Here is an 18,508-nt window from a genome sequence, read left to right as displayed (position 1 = left end):
TGCTGAACCTTATACTTAATGCAGCACAAGATAAGCCCTAAAATCATTCGCTGATTTGGTCCAATGCAGGAAGTTTTTCTGCATGTTTAGATTCTAATTTACTGCTGTTGGTTTTTTTTTTTAAATAAATATCTTAAAAAAAATAAAATAAAATACATATCTAATGCTCAGTTATTGATTGAAGCATCACTTGTTGCCTCTTCTGCCCATAGCACAGGGTAGAGGTTAGGGAAGGAAGGATAACCCTCTGTCCCTGCTGCCCAGGACCTTAACCAGGTGAGAAGATATGGCTGCCACAGTGAAAAGTGAAATAAGCACAAATACAGAACATGAAGTAAGCTATATTGTCTCATTTTGATTTTATGCAACCTTGAAAAATAAACAGAACAAATATAATTGATCCCTACTTACAGATGACAAACCAGCTCGGAGATGACATGATTTGCCAGCTGATGCACAGATAGGTAGTGGCAAACCCAGAACTTAAGCCCAGGTCTGTCTAGTCCCAAATCTAGATTATGCCCTGCTGGCCCCCTCCCTGCCCCTGGGACACTACATGCCCAGTGACCCCTGGAGCCAAGTGAAAGGCAGGGCCAAAAACTCCTGTAAGTTCACGTGAGGGGACATCACATGGAGAAACCTCCTCAAAGCCTCAGAGGCAGGCAGCCCTGTGGAGTTTCGGGAGCGGCGAGTTGCACGGTTTGATGTCAATTTCCTGACAAACGTGGACCATCTCCATTCAGGCACTTTGCTGGAGGAAAATATCATTTTTCTTCCCTTGGTGGAAAAGGAAGAGAAGCCTATCCCAAGAAGTTTTCTGTCTTAATATGCGAACTAAAAATTCAAAGTGACAAGGGGAATTCCCTGGCAGTCCAGCGGTTAGGACTCAGCGCTTTCACTGCCGTGGCCTGGGTTCAATCCCCAGTCAGGGAACTAAGATCCCATCCCACAAGCCTCGCAGCGCAGCCAAAAAAAAGAAAAAAAGACACTAAAAATTCAAAGTGACAATTAAGCAAGACACAGGAGTTGGGGCTTTCTGCTCTAGTTTTTGCTTTACATCAAATCAAAGAACTCTAGGTCCACATTAAGAAGACTAAATTAACGTTAGGGGCACCATTAGTTTGTTTACCCAGCATAAAATTATGTCTTCTATAAACGGGAATATCAAATAGCATAAAAAGCCCAGATGATTTACATTTTCTTTTTGATTAGAGGATTGCATCTGCTGTACCAAGGAAGGAAAATCTCTCCCATTTAGCTTTTGAAGATCAAAGCAGCCATTAAATATGCCATATTACCAGCATTTTTTTTTTCCTTTTTGGTTAAGACTAGGAGGTACTTTACAAATTGAGATCGTCATGGAGAAAAGGGAGGACTTTATTTGGGGTCATATGTACTGATTACAGACGAGTTCACTCCCCTCGGGCTGGACCCTGTGCTTAACCTTTTATTCAGATAGGGCTATCTACAGCTTAAAGCGCACACTGACCTGTCTACTGAGTTTTGTGTACATAGACTTGACCAAGAGAGTACAAACTGAGAGCTTTCAGAGGCACCATCTGATTCCAAAAGTTAGGGATCTTTCTGTAGCACATCTGATAAAATCTACAAAGACGAAATAAAGTCACAAGTAAAAATCACTGATACAGGAGGATGAACCTATGTATGTATTCAGTTGGGATAAGTCTTGCTTTCTTCCCACGAGAGGCTCAGACTGAGTCGTCGTTCAGGCAACAGTCGAATTTCCCTTCCCAGATAAACAGCTAAATGTGTAGATCACTAGCTAAGTGTGAAATCCATTTTATCTTCAGCAGCTTGTTACTTATTCAACTTACGGTGTGTCTTAAGTAACCGCATTCTTTGCATCAAGGCCATTTACTGGTTTAACATTATAGACATTTGTTTTCCAGCATATATAAATTAACCATCCGCCATTTTTTAAAATCACTGAATTGTACTTTATTTTTTTAAATTTTTAGAATAAATTTATTTATTTATTTATTTATTTATTTATTTTTGGCTGCGTTGGATCTTCGTTGCTGTGCATAGGCTTTGTCTAGTTGCAGCCAGTGGGGGTTACTCTTCATTGGGGTGCACGGGCTTCTCATTGCAGTGGCTTCTCTTGTTGCAGGGCACGGGCTTTAGGCATGCGGGCTCAGTAGTCATGGCTCGCGGGCTCTAGAGCACAGGCTCAGTAGTTGTGGCGCACGGGCTTAGCTGCTCCGCAGCATGTGGGATCTTCCCGGACCAGGACTTGAGCCCGTGTCCCCTGCATTGGCAGGCGGATTCATAACCACTGCACCACCAAGGAAGTCCCCATCCCCCATTTTTATTCCATATTTCAATGAACTTAGATAATTATGACTTTTTGCCCTTATGTGTAGTGTGTAGGTCTAATTTGAGCCTGGGATGTGCCTTTCCCATGTAGATAGTAAAAGGAAAATTGTAGGAGAAAGATGGAGATTGATTTCGAATAAGATGAGCAGCTAAAGAGAACGAGTAAATCTGTTTGGATAAAGGACTTGACATTTCTTTTCTGCTTTGGGCAGTCAACAACCCATAGAAGACAAATACTCAGACCTGCGACATGACCCAAATTGGAAGAGGAAAAAAGAGGAGGGGAAGTTGTTGGCTGTGGAAGCACTGCCAGAGTCTGTGGACAGCTCTGCAGAAAATCTGACTTTGAATCCACTTTACCCTTCCAAGGTGACTTCGATGGAACTCTCAGCGGGGAAAGGTGAACAGAAGAAGAGCCCACCGAGCACAGCCTCCTTACTTGGGGGTGAATTTTTAAGCCCAAACTACGAGCATGGTGCCCATCGCAGCGGGCCGTTTTCAGTGCTGAGCAGCAGTGACCCGGAGGAGAAGTCCAGCAACCTCTCTCAGTACTTGAAGAGTTCAAGTTCACAGAGTGAGGTATTCCTGCCAGGATCACACGGCCCTCGGCGAAGGAAGTCCAAACAGTATTTTGTGGAAAAAAACAAACTGACTTTGGGATTACCCACTCCAAAAACGGACTCTTATCTTCAACTTCACAATAAAAAAAGGCGGGAAACTCACCCAGAACAGGTATGTAGCAGCTACTTAAAAATCCCTTCTGAGCACTAGACTGGAATTTGCCTTTGTTTGAAATGGCTAGGTATCACTTCCTTTGGGATGGTGACGTCACTGTAACCACCCGGCTGAGTAAAATGAACTCCATGTCCCTTGGCCCTCTTTGAAGAATCAAGGGAATTATTCCACCAAGTCTTAAGAGCAAAATAAAAGCCATCAATGGCTTACAGTGCTGTAATTCAATGATTGTATTCAAAATGTTTCTATTCAAGGAACCGTAGAATTTTCTTTTTAACTGTATGCTCCATTAGATAAAATACAGGGCTGAGAGTTTGATTCCCTATGTTGGTTGCCTTTGTTCCCACTAAGGCACTGGTTTTCAACCCTATTAAATTTCTCCAGTACATTGGAGGTGCAATGACACACTCATATCAATAACAGCAGCTCTTACAGAAGTGATTCTCAACTTAGATTCTGTGTACATATTGGGTGGTAGTGCAAGGAGGGCAGGATACAACATGAGTATTTTTTTTAATTAACCAGTCGATTCTATTATCTTTCTATTATCTTTCCAACTTCCATTGATAATCACTGTACCGTCTTTTATCCTGTGCAAATGATGTGACACCATTATAAACTTTAGTCTCCCCATCTATAAAATTGGAATAATAATAAGTGCTGTCCCTTTCTCATCTGATCGTTTGGAGGGTAAATTCTATCCCAGATGATGGATTCAAAACCTGTTGGAAGGGGCTTCCCTGGTGGCGCAGTGGTTGAGAGTCCACCTGCTGATGCAGGGGACATCTTCCCGGTCCGGGAAGATCCCACATGCTGTGGAGCGGCTGGGCCCGTGAGCCATGGCCGCTGAGCCTGCGCGTCCGGAGCCTGTGGTCGGCAACGGGAGAGGCCACAACAGTGAGAGGCCCTCCTACCGCAAAAAAAACCACCAAAAACCAAACCAAAACAAAACAAACCTGTTGGAGGACTTCCTTGGTGGTCCAGTGGTTAAGACACCACGCTTCCACTGCAGGGGGCACAGGTGCGATCCCTGGTGGGGGAACTAAGATCCCGCATGCTGTGCGGCACGGCCAAAAAACAGAAAAAAAAAAAAAAAGCCTGTTGGAGCCAGGAAACTTAGTTCTATTTCATGGGTGCACATAAAGATCACATCAGCCCACTTCCTAGTTGATATGTTCGTGAACATGGGAAAACTGGCTGGATCAGTGCATCCACCACCCTTATTGAGGAGACAACTTGAAATTCATCACCCACTAATGTGGGATCATTTTCAAATATGAAGGAGAGGTTATTACATTAAATAGGCATGCCCTTAGACCTCTCCCAAATTCAAACTGATACTATGTAGAGTACTCTCACCTGTTCTAACCTGTAAGTATTTCCTGATAGAACAAGAGGGATGAGGTGGGTGAACATCTGTGATTTTTTCTTCTTAATTGAGAAACTCCCTATATGGTCTTAAAAGATTATGTCACATCCTTGCCTTTGTAACTAATAATAAAGCAAAGGAATGGGTGTGTATATTTAGTTGATTATCAAAATGAATACTTAGCTGACTTCAAACAGAATTTTTAACATTTTTGACTCAGTTTTAGTTGTTAATGTACTTTTCCATAAAACTTCTGTGAAATTTTGAATTTTGCTTGGTTGCTCATTTTAAAATACAAATTCTGTGAAAAATGTTTATAGCCAATAATTTCTCCTAGACTAGGACAATATTTTTCCTTTATTTTTAAATATGTTCTCAAAAGAGAAGAGGCAAATAGTGAGGCCAAAAAAATTAGTTATATCTCTAATAATAAAAGTGAAAAAAGATTTATTATAAACTCTTTAATTGATTTTGTAATTGCTAATTTTTCTTAATAGTTATAACTTAATTTACAAACAATATCATGGTGTGTTGCCAGTGATTCCATAGCATAATTTTCTTCTCATTATGCCAAGGAGGAAACTTTAAAGCACTTTAGGCTTGCCCAGTCTTTAAGCTTGTGAATTATTCTTTGAAGTGGCCATTGACCTTGTCCACCACTTTCTCCAGGTTCAAATGTTTAAGGGCTGATTGCTAATTATATTCAAAATTGTTTCTTCACCATTTTCCAACCTATAGTTCCTTCATTTTACTCCTTTTAAAAAAGGATACAAATTAGTTTGACCTTACAATGATAGAATGATAGGTATAACTTGTTTAATGAATTATAGTCAGTAGCATGAAATGTGTTCCTTTCAAATCGTTATTTATATATGCAGTATGTGCAGGTTTTTCTACCAGTGCAGATTATATGTCCCCCGATGGGCAAGAACTATGCTTTGTATTTACTTTTAATCTTCATGGTAATTAGCCTAACACATTGTAAGGGCTCAGTAAATACATGGGAAATGAAACGCGTCTGTCTTCCATCACCTCCAAACTATTTACCACCTCCTTCTCTTTACTGTGATTTGAAGTTTATGTGGGAGAAACGGTATTTCTAGAGCAGTGGTTTGAAATTCTGGCTGGATTTTAGATTCATCTGAGAAAAAAACCCAAAGTGATTCTCAGCTCTACCCAGACCAGTTTACATATCTGGGTGAGATCCCGAGCATCAGTATTTTTTTTTAAAGATCCTCAAGTGGTTCTAACATGAAGCCAGGTTTGAGAAGCATTGCTCCAGACTAGAGCAGGGGCTTTTGTCCTTGGCTTCACATTGGAATCACCTGGAAAATGAAAAGAATACTGGTTCCTTGGCCTGCAGCCCTGAAACTCTAATTTAAGTCATCTGGGGTACACTGTAAGCATGGGGAGCTTTCAAAGCTCCCCAGGTATTCCTAGTGTTTCATTAAGACTGATCTAGAGCAGTGATTCTCAAACATCAGAATCATCGGGAGGGCTTGTTCCTGGACCTAACCCAAGGATTTCTATTATCTTTAGAAAGATAATTTCTATTATCTTTCTGTTATCACGTAGGGGTAGGGTAGGGCCCTGGGATTTGAATTTTCTACATGGTTCCAGGGGACGCCACTTCTGCTACCAGGCCAACACTTTAAGAACCACTGATCCTTTTTTCCCTCAAACTTTAAGATACTTATGAACGCCCTGAGGACCTCATTAAAATACAGATTTTGATCCAGTAAATCTGGGGTGAGACTCAAGAGTCTGCATTTCTATCAAGCTCCCAGGTGATGCCAAGGCTGTTGGTGCTTGGACCACACAGAAAGAACATAAAGGGTTTTTCAGAAACCTACAGTAACAATTGTGTAAGTCAGTACCCACTGACCCTTGATGTTTGCAATGGCTGATCGGGTTATTGTGTTGATTTGGGGGGTGGGAGGTAAGAAGTTGGAGCGGCAGGTTTGGAGGCTTTTTTTTGTTTGTTTTAATTTTTTTGCAGTACGCGGGCCTCTCACTGTTGTGGCCTCTCCCGCCGCGGAGCACAGGCTCCAGACGCACAGGCTCAGCGGCCATGGCTCACGGGCCCAGCTGCTCCACGGCATGTGGGATCTTCCCGGACCGGGGCACGAACCCGTGTTCCCTGCATCGGCAGGCAGACTCTCAACCACTGCGCCACCAGGGAAGCCCGAGGCTGTTTTATATTAAGCAGCATCCATCCGGAAGGTTTTCATATTTGAAAGTCTGTTTTCCCCTACTCATTTCTTTGAAAGAGATGACAAATATCTTAAAACTAGAAATACTGAAAGGATAAATGACCTCTGTTGTTCAATGAATGAATAAATGTCAATTACCATTACATGGCCAAGAAAACCCAGCTTTTTAATATATCATTTTGTTGCAAGCCTCCATGCCCAGTTGAATCAGACAGGGTCTTAAGCAGTGTATTGTATTTGGGAAGATTTGAAAGTCTAAGAAGTTCACAACATCCCAGTAAAAAATGAGAACCGTTTTTTTTTTTTAAATAAAACTTGAAAAGTTCACATTAAAAAAAACAGGCATGAATAATAAAGCAGGGATTTCCCTGGTGGCGCAGTGGTTAAGAATCTGCCTGCCAATGCAGGGGACATGGGTTCGAGCCCTGGTCCAGGAAGATCCCGCATGCCGCGGAGCAACTAAGCCCATATGCCACAACTACTAAGCCTGGGCTCTAGAGCCCGCGAGTCACAACTACTGAGCCTGTATGCCACAACTACTGAAGCCCGCTTGCCTAGAGCCCGTGCTCCACAACAAGAGAAGCCACTGCAATGAGAAACCCGCACACCACAAGGAAGAGTAACCCCCGCTCGCCACAACTAGAGAAAGCCCATGTGCAGCAATGAAGACCCAATGCAGCCAAAAATAAATAAAATAAAATAAATTAAAAAAAAAGAATGATAAAGCAAGCTCTGGAAATTAAGAGTCATGAGAGAATCTAGCCCCACCAGATAATAGAGTATATATTTTAAGCCTCAGTAATTAAATAGTAGGGTAATATTTAATGCATATACAGACAGAAAAATAGAAGAACAGAATAGAAAGTCTAGAAATAGAACCAAATTAGTGTGAGAATATATGATCTGATACTGTGATTTGATAAAGGTAGGACCCGATTTGAGGTCCAAAATCTACAAAAGACTGACAGATTTGACTACAGTTGACCCTTGGACATCATGGGTTTGATCTGTACAGGTCCACTTATTTGTGGATTATTTAAAAAATACATACTACAGTACTACACGATCTTTAGTTGGCTGAATTCACAAATACATAACTACAGATATGGAGGGCTAACTGTAAAGTTATACACAGATTTTCAACTGCGTGGAGGGTCAGTGCCCCTAACCCCCACTTTGTGTGAGAGTCAACTGTACATAAATAGCAAAAGCTCCTGCAAGAAAAAAGGCATAAGCCAAAATACAAAGAACTAGAAAAAATATTTCTAATTCATATCACAGCCAAAACACTAATAGCTCTAATATATAAAGAGCTCCTAGAAATCAATAAGATAAAGACCAATATCCCAATATAAAAATTCATAAAAGATATGAATAGAAAATTCACAGAAAAGTTAATACATATGGCTATTAAACATACGAAAAGATATCCAACTTTGGTTATTATAAGAGAAATCCAAATTAATACTACATTGGGATTCCATTTTTCATCTATAATTAAACCAACAAAATTCCCAGTTTTTGGCCAGTTTACCTCTGGGCAAAAAAGTATAGTCAAGCTGATGAGAGAATAAATTGGATTAACTAGTATGGGGGACAATTTGTTAATATCTACTTAAAATACAAATACTACATATACTCCTTGAGAGAGCAAAGCATAATGGCCAAGAGCATAGGCTTTCAAGCCAGGTTGGTTGTGACACTGACACCTGCTATAGCCATCTGACCTTGGGCAGGTTGCTTAACCTCTCTGTGCCGTAGTAACCTCATCTTTAAAATGGAGATAATACTAGTACCTTCCTCAAAGGATTATTAAGAAGATTAAATGAGTTAATATATGGAGAGTGCTTAAATCAATGCCTGGCTTAGAGCGAGCACTATATACGTGTTAGTAATTACTATTTTTTAAATTGACCCAACATCTTCCACTCCCAGGAATGTATCCTAGTTATATGTGTGCAGTTTTGAAATAACCCTTGAACAAAATCATTCATTTCGTCCTCATTTCTAATAGCAAAAGATTAGAAAGTACCCAGATGTCTATCATTTGGGGAATGTGTAATAAATTATAGTATATTCATATAACAGAGTACACTGTAGCTATTAAAAAAAAATGAGATGTTCCTCATGAACCATTATGGATGGACAACCTATCAGGATTTATTATTACTAAGAGAGAAGCTAAAGTTGTATAAAAGTGTATACAGGGGCTTCCCTGGTGGCGCAGTGGTTGAGAGTCCGCCTGCCGATGCGGGGGACACGGGTTCATGCCCCAGTCTGGGAAGATCCCATATGCCGCGGAGCGGCTGGGCCCGTGAGCCATGGCCGCTGAGCCTGCGCGTCCGGAGCCTGTGCTACGCAACGGGAGAGGCCACAACAGTAAGAGGCCTGCGTACCGCAAAAACAAAAAACAAACAAACAAAAAAAAAAAGTGAGAAAAGATACATATGTGGTTAATTGTAGAGGGTGGAGGGGGAGTAGGGTGGGAGCAAAACTTTTCACTTTATACCTTTCCATATCTCTTATTTTTGAACCATGCCTCTGTGTTTACAATATACAGTGTTTTGTAGGAACCCTGGTAACTTTACACCCCCCTGATTGCTCAGGGTCACCTGAATTGCACTTTTGCTTGAAAATAATGGTTCAGAGTAGAACCACTAATTTTAAAATTCAATTTCTCCACAATCATTTCACCAATTTTCATAGATCTGTTAATCTCACATTAAAATGCACTGGAAAAATCACGTTTGAATACATTGCAAGATCTTAGTCGCATGATGTGTGAGGCAAGGAACTGATGTAAAAACCAACACAGGCTAGAAGGCACCTAAGTATCACAGCCGGCCAATAACTGCACTGGTGAATATTCAGTGCTTACTTTTATTTATGATTTGTTTCATAACCATAAGTATTTGTCTGAAACTCACTAGAATTTGAGTCAATTTATGATCTACCATTAAAGGAAATTGTCTCTTGAACAATGAGCTACCTTTTTTTTTTTTTTTTGGCTGCGTTTGGGCCTTCGTTGCTGCGCGTGGGCTTTCTCTAGTTGTGGTGAGCTGGGGCAACTCTTCATTGCGGTGCGCGGGCTTCTCATTGCAGTGGCTTCTCCTGTTGCGGAGTATGGGCTCTAGGCACGTGGGCTTCAGTAGTTGTGGCACGTGGTCTCAATAGTTGTGGTTCGTGGTTCTAGAGCACAGGCCTAGTAGTTGTGGCTCACGGGCTTAGTTGCTCCGCGGCACGTGGGATCTTCCCGGACCAGGGCTCGAACCTGTGTCCCCTGCATTGGCAGGCGGATTCTTATCCACTGCGCCACCAGGGAAGTCCTGAGCTACCTTTCTATCTTGATTCTAATGTGACTTTGAAGGCTGATGAAGGCGAAATTTAGTATGGGCTCAGAAAGGAGCAGTAAGTGCTTTATACATGTTATTCTGTTTTTTCCCTTGAAATTTCTTAAAGAAATTACAGATACTTTGCAATGTGCATACAGAAAGGTTATTCATTTAGCTACGGCCTTCTAAACAATATAAAGTCCTATATAGAATCCACTACCCATTCTGAGCATCAGCACATCTTTGAGACTGTTGCTGAGGCAGCAGGTAACTCAGCCAACAAGCATTTATTGAGCAACAGTGTGCGCTAGGTACTCTTATTAGTGCTAGGGATGTAACAGAAAACAAGACATGCAGAGCCCAGCCTTCAAGGGACTTACATCCAGTCAGGTGACAGGAAACATGTAACAAAATAACTTCAGCTAGGGATAAACATCTCAAAGGATACTGAATCAACTTTCTTTAATAAAGTAATGAGCAGGGTGTAACTGGGATGTTTAGCGAGGTACTTGGGGAAGGGCTCTCTGAGGAGATATCATTCGAGTTGAGACGTGAATGGAAAAAGAAAAGACTATGTATGCTCTGGGACCCCAGCCTTGGAAGCAGCATTCTCTCCTAGGGGGCAACACAATATAGTGGGAGAAGAGATGAAACTGAAAGAGAACGCTGGTTTGGGAGTCAGACTATCATGGGTTAAATGCTGGCTTTTCCGTGTACTAGGTGGTACCCCCAACTAGATATTTGAGCAAGTGACTCTTCAAAACTTACCTTCTTTATCTATTGTATGGGGTCCATTTCTGCCTTGGAGGGCTACTGGAAGAGTTATACAAAGCTCCTGACACGTGGCAGACACTCAGTGAAGGGAAGCTGTTATTACCACTGGTCATTCATTAAGCCACGACAAAGGAATCCACCCTGGGAATAGGTTCTCCTAAACAGCTTTTTTGTTTTTCAGGCTACAGTGTCTCAAAATGAAAGGGAGGTGACTGCAGGTAGAATAAGAACAAAGTGTTGTCAAAAGAATAACACCTGTAGGCTCTTGCAGCCCATTCTATGATGTGACTCCCAAAAGACTGTACACAACGGGGGTGGACAGACCTCACACTTACCATGCTGTCTCCTGAGGGTCCCCAGTCAATCAAACACTGCCCCATGGATTATAGGACCCTGCAGTCTTGTACCCAACTTGTTGGCAATATTTCTTTAATAGTTGCCTTTGGTCTCAGTTATATTTCAAATATTTACACTTGGTGATAAGGAACATATGAGTATTTGACACTTTGGTTTTGAAGTACAATTTCACATCATAACTCTTTCAAATCTGTCTTCTCCACCACCTTCACAAATGTTCTTCTTAGATACAAATCTGATCATATCAATCTCCTGCTTAATGAGAGTCCCTGTTGATTTCAAGATAAAATTCTGACTCTCAGAGTGGTACTCGAGGCCCTTTGCGACCTGGCTCCTTCCTGCCATTTTAGCCTCATCCTTTGTCACTCCTCCCTTGCATCCTATGCTCCAGTCGTACTCTGGGATCTCACAGCTCCCAGAACCCAGTGTTTCCCCTGGGCCTCTGTCCAGGCTGATGGATTACTTTTCCCTGTCTTGTTTGCTTGGGAAAATCTCAGCCTCCTTCTGAGACTCAACTCAAAGTCCCCTATCTTTATGAAGACTCTCTGAGTTCCTCCCTCATCCTTGAACATCCACCGTAGAATCCATAACACCACACTGCACTATTTAGTGTATGTGTCTGTATGTCTTTACATGACTCTGAGCTCCTAAAGGCTCATCTCTGAACTCCGAGAGCCTGGCATACAGTAAGCACTTTCTACATCTTTTATGAAGAAATGTGATTTTTAAATAGTTTTGGGGGGGGGTTCAGAATTTTACCACTTTCAAAATGAAAAAATAAAAAAGACTAACGAGCTTGTGTTCTTGACTTAAATAATGGAATCTGGCATTGAAAGACCAGATTTGAGCCCCATTATTATTAGAGCCAATTATTACCTTTGGTAAATAAAAAAAAATCTTGCTGAGCTTTGTTTTTCCCCATCAGAGTGAGGTTACAAATGTTTGCCTTCTTTACAGACCCAGGATTATTTAGATGACCAAATAAGATGCTGTATGTGAACACTTTGCATAATCATATAGCCCTGTATAAATATGTTATATCTATTATTGAACATTTGATTTGAATTTAGCCTCCTACTGGATAAGATTAATATCGAAGTGATATAACACTCTCCTTTTCCATGGTTTTAAATTTCATGGTTTGTGAAACTTTTGGTTGTCTATAAAATTAAACTTTACCTTTATTTAAATTATGATCATCTTTTTCTAATTATGTTTGGTTAGAAACACGAATTATTTTTTATAGAGTTCTTCTAGTTTGATGGTGTTTTTGAGTCCCATGTCTCACATTATACTCACTCTACAGAGTAGGTACTCTGTGTTATGTTCATTGATTGATCTTTTTTTTTTTTTATTTTGCCCTGTGCAACCACAACAAGAGCACTTACTTATGACAGCATAATTTAAATTGAACTTTATGGTTTTTCAGTACAAGAAGTTTCTTAAGGCATCTTTCTTGTATGCACTATTCAGCACTTATTTATCTGATCTGTAGAGTGACACTTCATTAATTCGACATTACTGAGGAGGGATCCATGGAAAGAAAACTTTCCCCTGTAACTGAAGCACGCCCTTTCAAAAACCAGAACTTGAACAGAATTAATCATGTCTAAGGATAGGTGTCAAAAATGTGCCTGGAGAACCTGATAATTCTGTGCTCTCTTACCCAGGCCATAGTGCACTGTTGTGCAGTAAAGTCAAGAGCTATGGTGATGGGAACCATCCTTTGCCTCTTTACCAAACTCCCCCAAATGCTACGATTCTGTAGTCATTTTATAAACTGCTGTCAGTGTATATGCTCTTCAGGAGCTTCTGGCCAAGTGGGAAGCAGACATGTAAACAGTCAGAACCAAGTGATAACTGCTGTCCTGGATACATGTCTGGCCCCAAAGGAACCCAAAAGAAGAAGGTACCCAAGTCTGTTGGGGGAAGTCAGAGAGGGCTTCACGGAAGAGGCAGTCATTGAACTGATTCTTTAGGGAGAAGTAGAAAGTAACAGGTGGAGGCGGACAGCAAAGTTACCACAGGCAGAGAGAGCATGTGGGATGGCATGAGGGTGAGAAAGGACACTGCTTAAGTAGAGACCTGTGGGTACAGGAGGAACCACTTTGGTGCTGGTCACGAACTGGCAGGTGGTCAGTTAATCAAGTAAAGTGGTTAAAGCAGATACGACAAACGATGACCTTAAGTACTTTACTTTCACTTAAAGTATATAAATACACATTAATTCACCAACATTTTACTGAGGGGCCGGGCCTTCCTGTCAGTGTATATTCTATGGACTACAGTTTTGTATCATCTTTCTCACGTCAGTTTGAAAGATCTATGGTGTTCACTTCCGATCTCTTTTTTTTTTTTTTTTTTTCCAGAACTGTGACTTGGCACTGACAGTTCAAAACTGTCAACAGTAATTTGGGGCGCGGGAATATGTCTCTTTAGTTATTTTAATCAGCAGCCTGTAGTGAGTACACTTCCACTGCAGAGTTCCATCTGCATAAGCTTTTATGGAAGATTGGAAATAACATCATGTCTGCCCTCAATTAGTTGATGGGGTTAAGAACCCGTGTCCCCTGCATCGGCAGGCGGACTCTCAACCACTGTGCCACCAGGGAAGCCCCCGATTTCTTGAAAGCAACGTAAAAACTTAAAAAGTGTTTAGAAACGAGCTAAGATCATCATCTTTCTAGATTTTTGTGACTGTTCCCCTAGTCTTTTACAGACACCCCTCCCCAGTTGTTATTTTTCCATTTGCTTTATTGGGTCATTCTAAATTATTTAACTTATTTTTTCATGGAAACAACAACTCTCTATTCACACTCAGATTTCTCCAGATGATCTAACCTTTAAAAAGAAAGTTCATAATTTTAACAACACGTACAATAGGAATAGACAGGTTTGAGAAGACTCATAAAAGACTCTTGGTAAATATAAAACTCAACCAGTGGAAATAGATGTACCAAGGCATACCACAGAGTAGCTGACCAGCCATGAGCATTTGGCCCACTATCTTAAGAAAGGACTGGAGAGTGTTACTTAATCTAGCAAGTTAGTTAAGGAGAACTTCCGTGTTGTGCATGACTAGATCATGAGGATGGGCGTGTGCGTATTTAGGCTAGAGAAATGGGCATGGGCCTTTCATGTAGGCCCCTGTGTGTCATTTTAAAGCGGGGGCTCTCAGGATGTGGTCCCTGGACCAGCAGCATCAGAATCGCCTGGCAACTCATTAGAAATGAAAATTCTCGGGCCCCAGCCCAGATCTCCTGAGTCAGAAACTCTGGGGTGAGGCCTTCACCTCTGTGTTTCAACAAGCCCTCTAACTGATTCTGATACATGCTCGAGTTTTAGCGCTACTGTGTTGGAGAGTTAGGCCTTTCCTCTACATGACATGGAATCATTGAAGGATTTTAGTAATGGAGCAGTTTGAATCCTGTGACCATCCAGAGGTCACACTTACAATATTCTGAGTTGTGTTAACGGGGAGTTCAGGTTGCTAGCTAATCAACCTTCACAGACGTTTCACGACACAGTCCTAAAAATCTTTCGCGTTCTTGAAAATGGCTGATTGCTTCGTTCATTTGCATATAATTATTAAGAGCTTATTATGTGTCAGGCATTGTCCTAAGTACTTGGAATACATCCGTGAACAAAGCAGACAAAAATCCCAGCCTTCGTGGGGCTAACTTTCTATTAGGAGGAGACAGACAATAGACAAAACAGATAATCAGCGTACTAGTAGGTGATGTAATGGAGAGGAGAGAAATGAAGCAAAGCAGAAGGAGAGGGGATGCTGGGAGCAGAGTTACGACTGTAAACAGATCACAAAGGAGGTGGGAGAGAGCACCAGGCAAATATTTGAGGAAAGGGCTTCCCTGGAAAAGGGAACAGCAAATGCCAAGGGCTGGAGTGCTGAAGGGCTGTTGGGCCTGGGGCCGAACCAGCGAGGGAGAGAACAGAGATGGGATCCTAGCTTCCACCTTGTTTTGCTGACAGCCTCCAGGCTTTAATGTAAACCACAGTTCTAGCCAGATAAACGATAGATTAGATGTGTTCTGATGTAAACGGAGCGTCCAGTGAGCAATGTAGATCGATCTTCTCACTCAGTAATATGTATTGAGGACATATGCACCAGGCACATCCAGAACCACCACGTAGCTCATGGGAGTAACGCCTCTGGAGCTGAACAGTCCAGCATGGAGTCCCTACTTTTCCTGCCCTCATGGAACTTAACATCTAGAGGCGAGACAAACATAATGACCAGGGTGAGACTTCTCACACGAGGGAAAGGACAGAGCACTAAGGCCGTGAGCTCAGGTGCATCTGTTATAACCTCCTCCAGGGTATCAGGGAAGGCTAACTATATTTCAGCCAAGGCTAGAACAGTGAATGCGACTGGTCAGAATAAGTGAGGTAAAGGGGACTTGCCAGTCAAAGACTGGCCCTGTGTGTGGACCCAGAGCATGTGGCCCAAGAGCAGACCTGAAAAAGTACAGTCTAAAGAGAGCAGGGAGGGGAGCCCGAAGAGTAGAGGAGGTAGGGCCTTATAAACCTTAAAAGGTAAGGGCAATGTAAAAGCATCAAAGGATTTTAAAGTAGGTGACTGGCATAATTAGTTTGGGGTTGTTAAAAGCTCAATTAGGGCTTCCCCGGTGGCGCAGTGGTTGAGAGTCCGCCTGCCGATGCAGGGGACACAGGTTCGTGCCCCAGTCTGGGAAGATCCCACATGCTGCGGAGCAGCTGGGCCCGCGAGCCATGGCCGCTGAGCCTGCGCATCCGGAGCCTGTGCTCCGCGGCGGGAGAGGCCACAACAGTGAGAGAGGCCCGCAAAAAAAAAAGAAGCTCAAGTATCTTATCTGGAAAATGAATATAAAAATAATATATCCAGAGGTGTCAGTGTCATCAATTTCTTCCTGAGCAGTAGGTGCTAAATACTGATACATTACGAAGTGTTCTACAGGATGGAGAAAGTGGCCAGGCAGAGCCAAAACATTTCAGGTTTCAGGTGTTTTGTCTCTAAATAGCTGAATAATTAATACAAATCCCCAGATAATTCAAACAGCTGTACTAAATCCCCGTGTTGGAGCCTGACCGTGGCAGGCTCTCTGTGTTGCCATGCCTCCACCTCTTCTGCTGGCCGTTTGTCAATACAGGGGGCAGTACCATTGATCTTAGCAGGTGCAGACTGACACAGAGCAAAGTGCACTATACTATTAGAAATAGTACAGTTAAAACTGCAGATCACTCATTAGCCAAGTTAACAAAGAAACATCAACTGAGTCCGCTGATTACACCCCAAAGAGAGGGATTCAATAACAGCTGTGTTGGAATGATGGCAAGCAAATACCACATTTAGAAAAATAGGACTCTCTGGCCTATTTTAACTGGGATATATGCTCGTTGTTAACACCATCAAGGAATGAGAACAAGGAACCTAATAAATTAATGTGAGACTCCCCACGACATCTAAACACAAGGTTATTAACAGAAAACAAAAGAGAGGAAAAAAGGACCCGAACCTCCTGCGACTGCAGGACCACACAGTGATATTCTATTTAAACATGTTTCAGCGTGTGTCTCTGCGGATACACAGTGATTCACATACAGCTCTTGGAAAAGCATCAACTTTTTTTGTGGCGCTGATCCTCTAAGAACCTGATGAGTTTCTTTGAGAGAGACGTAGCTGCCCAATCTAGCTCAGCTGTACTCAATCTGAGTTGCTCTCCTACATATAAACCCTCACTTCAAAGCCAGGGACATAATGTACAATTTTTTAATGGCTCTAGACCCAGGCACTCAGGCGCTCTGCTCTGCGCCTTACCTCAGCGTAAACACCTAATCAAGATTGCCTGCGCTCCGACAATAGCAGCAAATGCAATTCGAGAACCACAAGCCTTTGAAGTCCTCCCAGCAAAGGCCGGTTTTCTAGTCTGGGATAATGACATGACATGATTGCTGTCTTTGTTGTATCTTTTCAGTGGAGAAGCAATTATGGCCCCAATTTAACAGAATAGACATTACACAGCTTATGATGCTCAAAATGCAATTTCATTTGATCATTTTCTCGATTTGATTGGTATTAATAGAATGGTTCACCAAGGAAAAAAAAGAAATAGCTAGCAGAGGTTGTGTCCCATTCCACTTTCAAAGAGATTATGTAGAAGTGTGTTTTACTCACCCAGAGACTCAGTGGAGTGATTCAGACACCAAGTTCTACCAAAACAGCCTGTGGATGGAAATATTATACATCCTATGTTCTCTGGGGAAGGAAGCGTAGGACAATGTATTTTTCATTTGTAAACTTTTTATCAGAGCTCCATAAGGGATCCCATCGTTGTTAATCAAACAATTAATATCACCAGTGAAAAACCAAATTAACTAAACTAAGTCCCCTTTACAAAAGCCGGAATCAAACCCCCTAGTGGCAGATCTAGGAATAAACTCAACTTCTCCCAGGCTCCAGCTTGTCCAAGACATTGCGTGTTTGAGGTTTAAAAAAGGATGATTTCCCCGCCTGCTTAGGCAGCCTATTTAGATTTTTTTCCTGCCCCGACCTTCATTTCTCCTCCAGGATGGAGTTGATTTTTCTTTTAAATGAGTTGTGTATCTGTTTAACGTCATGGCAGTAAGGGACTGAAGCCTTTGAGCAAATGATGACAGAAGCTGTAAAATCTAATACTTTTACTGTCATCCCATGTTTCTGGAACCAGTGAGGGACTGAGAGATGTAAACATGAGAAGTGGTTCCTGACCTTGGGCATTTATAGCATTTATAACTCCAAACTTTCCATCTCAGCACAAGTGAAACTGTTCCATGGTATTGTGAAGTCTTCCATTTGCAGAGTAGGTAATCACTCAAAACCTGTTAATTACTTCCATTTGTCATTTAAAAATTGCCATGATCCAATAGTACATTTTGTACCTTGTATTAGCGGTGAGAATTCAAACATGGAAAAAGTTATATTTTCATGTTTTCCCATTTTCAGATCAACCTTTAAGTACTGAAACTTTCACACTATTTCCCTTATTTGTATATATTAGTAGGGCAATTGTGATAGGGAGGCATTCAGGTAGAGAGGGGGTCACACCCAAAACAAAAGGAACAAATTGTCTTTCTTGTGTCAGAGAAGCCACCTTGAGTGGTAAGGAATGAGGTTATCTTCACTGTCAAATGCCTGCCTACTAGTTAATATTTAACAAGTATGTTTGCCTCTTTCTGCATTGAATACTAGTCTGCATAAGTATGAAGTAAAAGTCAGCAGCAGAGGGAGAATTTAAACGCAGCCATGACAGGTTCTAAACCCCACGCTCTCTCCAGCATTCCACCTTGCTAATTCTCACACCACACAGCCCACCGGGGGAAATTTAACAAAACAAGTATCAAATCCTGAATCTCAA

General features: G+C 41.7%; 1 protein-coding gene and 1 non-coding gene across 2 annotated transcripts in view; both read left to right on the top strand.

Annotated features, from left to right (window-relative positions):
• The window catches only part of JHY (junctional cadherin complex regulator), a 63,523-nt gene that overhangs the window by 11,952 nt on the left and 33,063 nt on the right, over positions 1 to 18,508 (top strand). The window contains exon 2 of the mRNA XM_007457039.1: positions 2,550 to 3,069. Within this exon, the coding sequence (XP_007457101.1) occupies positions 2,550 to 3,069 (520 nt within the window). The remainder of the gene's footprint in view (positions 1 to 2,549; positions 3,070 to 18,508) is intronic.
• On the top strand, positions 862 to 933 carry TRNAE-UUC (transfer RNA glutamic acid (anticodon UUC)). Its single transcript has one exon. It is a non-coding gene; the product is annotated as a tRNA-Glu (tRNA).

The sequence above is a fragment of the Lipotes vexillifer genome, unplaced genomic scaffold (assembly GCF_000442215.2).
Source record: "Lipotes vexillifer unplaced genomic scaffold, Lipotes_vexillifer_v1.1 scaffold986, whole genome shotgun sequence".
In the NCBI taxonomy this organism is placed as follows: domain Eukaryota; kingdom Metazoa; phylum Chordata; class Mammalia; order Artiodactyla; family Lipotidae; genus Lipotes; species Lipotes vexillifer.
Note: the sequence above shows the minus strand (reverse complement) of the source record. Positions and strands in the feature narration are given on the sequence as shown.